The sequence below is a fragment of the Zonotrichia leucophrys genome, chromosome 9, assembly GCF_028769735.1.
Source record: "Zonotrichia leucophrys gambelii isolate GWCS_2022_RI chromosome 9, RI_Zleu_2.0, whole genome shotgun sequence".
Taxonomy (NCBI): domain Eukaryota; kingdom Metazoa; phylum Chordata; class Aves; order Passeriformes; family Passerellidae; genus Zonotrichia; species Zonotrichia leucophrys.
This window is the reverse complement of record NC_088179.1, coordinates 1,275,531-1,278,872: the sequence shown is the minus strand read 5'-3', so window position 1 is coordinate 1,278,872 and position 3,342 is coordinate 1,275,531. Positions and strand designations below refer to the sequence as shown.

The 3,342-nt window shown below is 46.8% G+C and overlaps 1 protein-coding gene across 1 annotated transcript; it reads right to left on the bottom strand.

The window, feature by feature from the left end:
- Positions 1–975: 975 nt before the first annotated feature.
- On the bottom strand, positions 976–2,034 carry GPR148 (G protein-coupled receptor 148). Its single transcript, XM_064720670.1, has one exon. It carries the CDS (start codon positions 2,032–2,034, stop codon positions 976–978), a length of 1,059 nt encoding a protein of 352 aa, XP_064576740.1.
- Positions 2,035–3,342: the final 1,308 nt, after the last annotated feature.

The following is a 3,342-nucleotide window of genomic DNA, read 5'->3' as shown; positions in this document are numbered from 1 at the left end:
CCCAGCTGCTGGGCTCAGCCTTGGCCGGGTCACCTCAGCCCAGCCCCTGCAGGGACTGAGGGCTTGGGCTGCCCCAGCAGGCACTCAGGGCTTGGGCTGCCCCAGCAGGCACTCAGGGTTTGGGCTGCCCCAGCAGGGACTCAGGGTTTGGGCTGCCCCAGCAGGCACTCAGGGTTTGGGCTGCCCCAGGCTCCTGCAGCCCCGCTGGGCTCCATGGGCTCAGCAGCTCCGCACCCAGCAGGGAGGGAATGGCACCCGCTGTCCCTGTCCCAGCAGCATTCCACCTCTGTGATGCCTGGCAGTGCTGTGTGCTGGGCTGCCCAGCAGACACTGATCTAAGGTGGCTTCCCATCAGGAGGAGATTTTATCAAGCCATCAGTGTTTTGCAGATTGCCACGTGGAATCCATAAGGCAGGAATACACCAGCACACTGCACAAGCTCAGCAATGTTGCTACACCGAGTGCAGCAGTTTCCAGAGGCACCTCTCAGTGCAAGTTCTCAAGAACAGGACTTTGAATGCCAAGCTTGCAAGAATATACTGTGTAAAAGAAATGTTTGTTGTTTTTACAGCACATTTGCTTAAGGATCCTCTCCTCTAGGTGATGCTGTCACGAGACCTGTGGTTACTCCTTTGCTTTGCATTATCTATTTTTAATTCTTTTTTCTCCAGAAAGGCATCTGCAACAGGTGGGTGTAAATGACCTTAATTCAATATCTCTATCTCTTCCAGAAGGTCCTGCCTTTCACATCAGAACAAAGCTTGGAACTTCATCCAGGGTAGCATTCACTATATTCTCAGCTGTGTCGTGATGAAAGATCTGTGGCCTTTTGGCACAAAGGAGGCAGTGATGAACCCATATTTTCTTACTATGGATTGATCACCTCTCCACTTCAGCAGCTGGATGATTTCCATCAGTCCTGCACGATAACAAGGTGAGGACAGCTCCTGTGCTGTGACTGTACTCTGTGCTGCCTCAGGAGGGTGGTGGCGCAGGTGACAGCGGGTGAAGCTGCTTCCTCCTGACAATGGATTTGAGAGAGGCTGAGATCTCTCTGTAGCGAAGCCCATACAGAAAAGGGAACAGAACTTTAGGTAGAATCATGAGGACATTGCAGACTGTCAGGGAGACCAAGATTCCTGTCTGCAGTCTGATGAAAACATTAATGCCCAAGAATGATTCTACAAAAAGGGCCAAGAGTGGAAAGAAATAGAAAAATAAGACAGTGTTGTGCATTACAAATGTTACACTGGCTCTAGAGCAGATGCTTTCCCATATACCCGAGTGTTTGGTCTTAAAATACAGAATAGCATAGCAACAAAATATTACAGACAGGCAGAGAATGATAACTGTGGTAGAAAGCCAGAAACAGAGTTTCACAGCATCAGTCTTGTTCAGAGTTAATATTAATATTACTGGAACTGAGCACATTTCCAGGGCACAGGGCACAAAGCTGTGGGTAGTCCATAGCACCAAGAAGAAGATCCCAGGGAAAGCAGCAGAACACATCCACAGTAATACAAGGACTCTTTTTGTTCGTGAGGGAGGCAGAATAGCAGCGTAGCGCAGAGGAAACAGAACAGCGATGTACGTGTCTAGGACTATTGCAACAGCTGTGAACAGGCCCCCACAGTAAGCCACTGCCAGCAAAAACAAGAGGAGGACACAAGCTTCCTTTGGGAGGTGTAGGTGTGCTGCATTGAGAGCAGCTGACAGCGTGTAGAAGAGCAGGTAGATCAGATCAGAAAGCAGACCGTTTCCCAGCAGCATGTACCTCGTTTCCTGGCGGATTTTAAACCGAGAGAAGATCACAAATAAGATGGTTGGGATGATGAGGACTCCTGCCACGAGGCAGACAACTGGAGAGATTAAGAACATCTTGGTGTTTGTGCCTGATGGGGTGAGAGACCATTCCTCCAGCAAAAGTAGCAAAGTTGTGTCGTCCAGATTTGAGGAACGGTTGAACTCCATCTCCCTGAGGCGGATCGCAGATCTATTCGCTCTCCTCACTGAGGCACAGCCAGGAAAGTCCATTTCCTTAGGATTTTGGGATGATTGTCTGACTTGGAGAAAGCAAGATCTTCTATGCTGAGTCCTTAGAAAGGCAAATGAAGCAGTGGATGCAGAAAGCCCATGGAAGCAAAGTGATTTCTGTGGCCAATTCTACCAGCTCTCCTCAAGGACAGAATGTTCAAACTTGCAAGTGAATTCTGTGGTGCCAAAAGATGGTTTTGCCTAAAAAGGAGATTTAAATTTCTTTCTGGAAAATCTAATTAGAAAAGAGAATGAATCTCTGGGTGGCTTAAAGAAGACCAAATCCCTCAGCTAGCTCTTTGAACAGAAGTGAATGTGTCTATCAGTTTCAGTAATTTAAGTTTTTCTCATCACATTATCAGTCCGATGAGGCAGATGAAATATTAGCCTGATTAAACAAATACACGATGATACAAATCAACACTCCGTGTGTACTGATGTAGAAGAGTCATAAATGTGATTGGTTGGTTTTGCACCAATTTGTATGCAACAACACAATTGATTTGAAGTGATCAATAAAAAAGGCTCTCAATCCTGTTGTAAAACTGTAGCACAATCACTCTAGTGAATGAAATTATCTTATTTGCAGATGAAAACCATTTTTGGTTCAGTGAATCAATTCACGTTATTAATAAATGATAAACCTTCCCCTGCATTTTTTCATGCATGATATGCAAATACTGAATTCTCATCTGTTGCAGCCAATCTGTGCATTGTCTGGGATGAGTGACACACACTGTCCCATACCAGCATACCCCAGGGCAGATTTGGCACTTCCAATGTCCATTTGGAGACCAACTGGTTCCACTTGGTTCCTGGTTTGCTGGCCCACACACTGTGCTGCACTGTGCTGCTTTTAATGCCAGATCTCAGTATCAGAGCTGGGGCTGCAGTGACAGAATTGTGAAGGATCTGGACTGCAGAGAAGGAACATTTCAAGTTCTTCCAGGCACGGTGTGATCAGAAGAAAGCTGATTTTTTTTTAATAGGCTCACTTAACCTGGCATTATTGTATTCATTTCCTTCCCAATGCTAGCAGCACACAGCAGTGCAGCTTCCCTCCACAGGAGCAGGGGCACAGCTCACACAGAGAGTCAGAAAGCCCTGCTGTGCCATGGACAGGCTGCCTCAGGGCATGCCAAGCAATGAAACAGACAGCTCATGAAACTCAGCATCACCCATCAGGTCTGGTACACATTTCATTTCCTGTCACACTGATAGCTGGCACCCAAGGAACTGCATGTTGAGACAGTTGGCAGGGTGTGCCATATGGAACAAAAAGATAGAAGGAAAAACCAATGATAATTT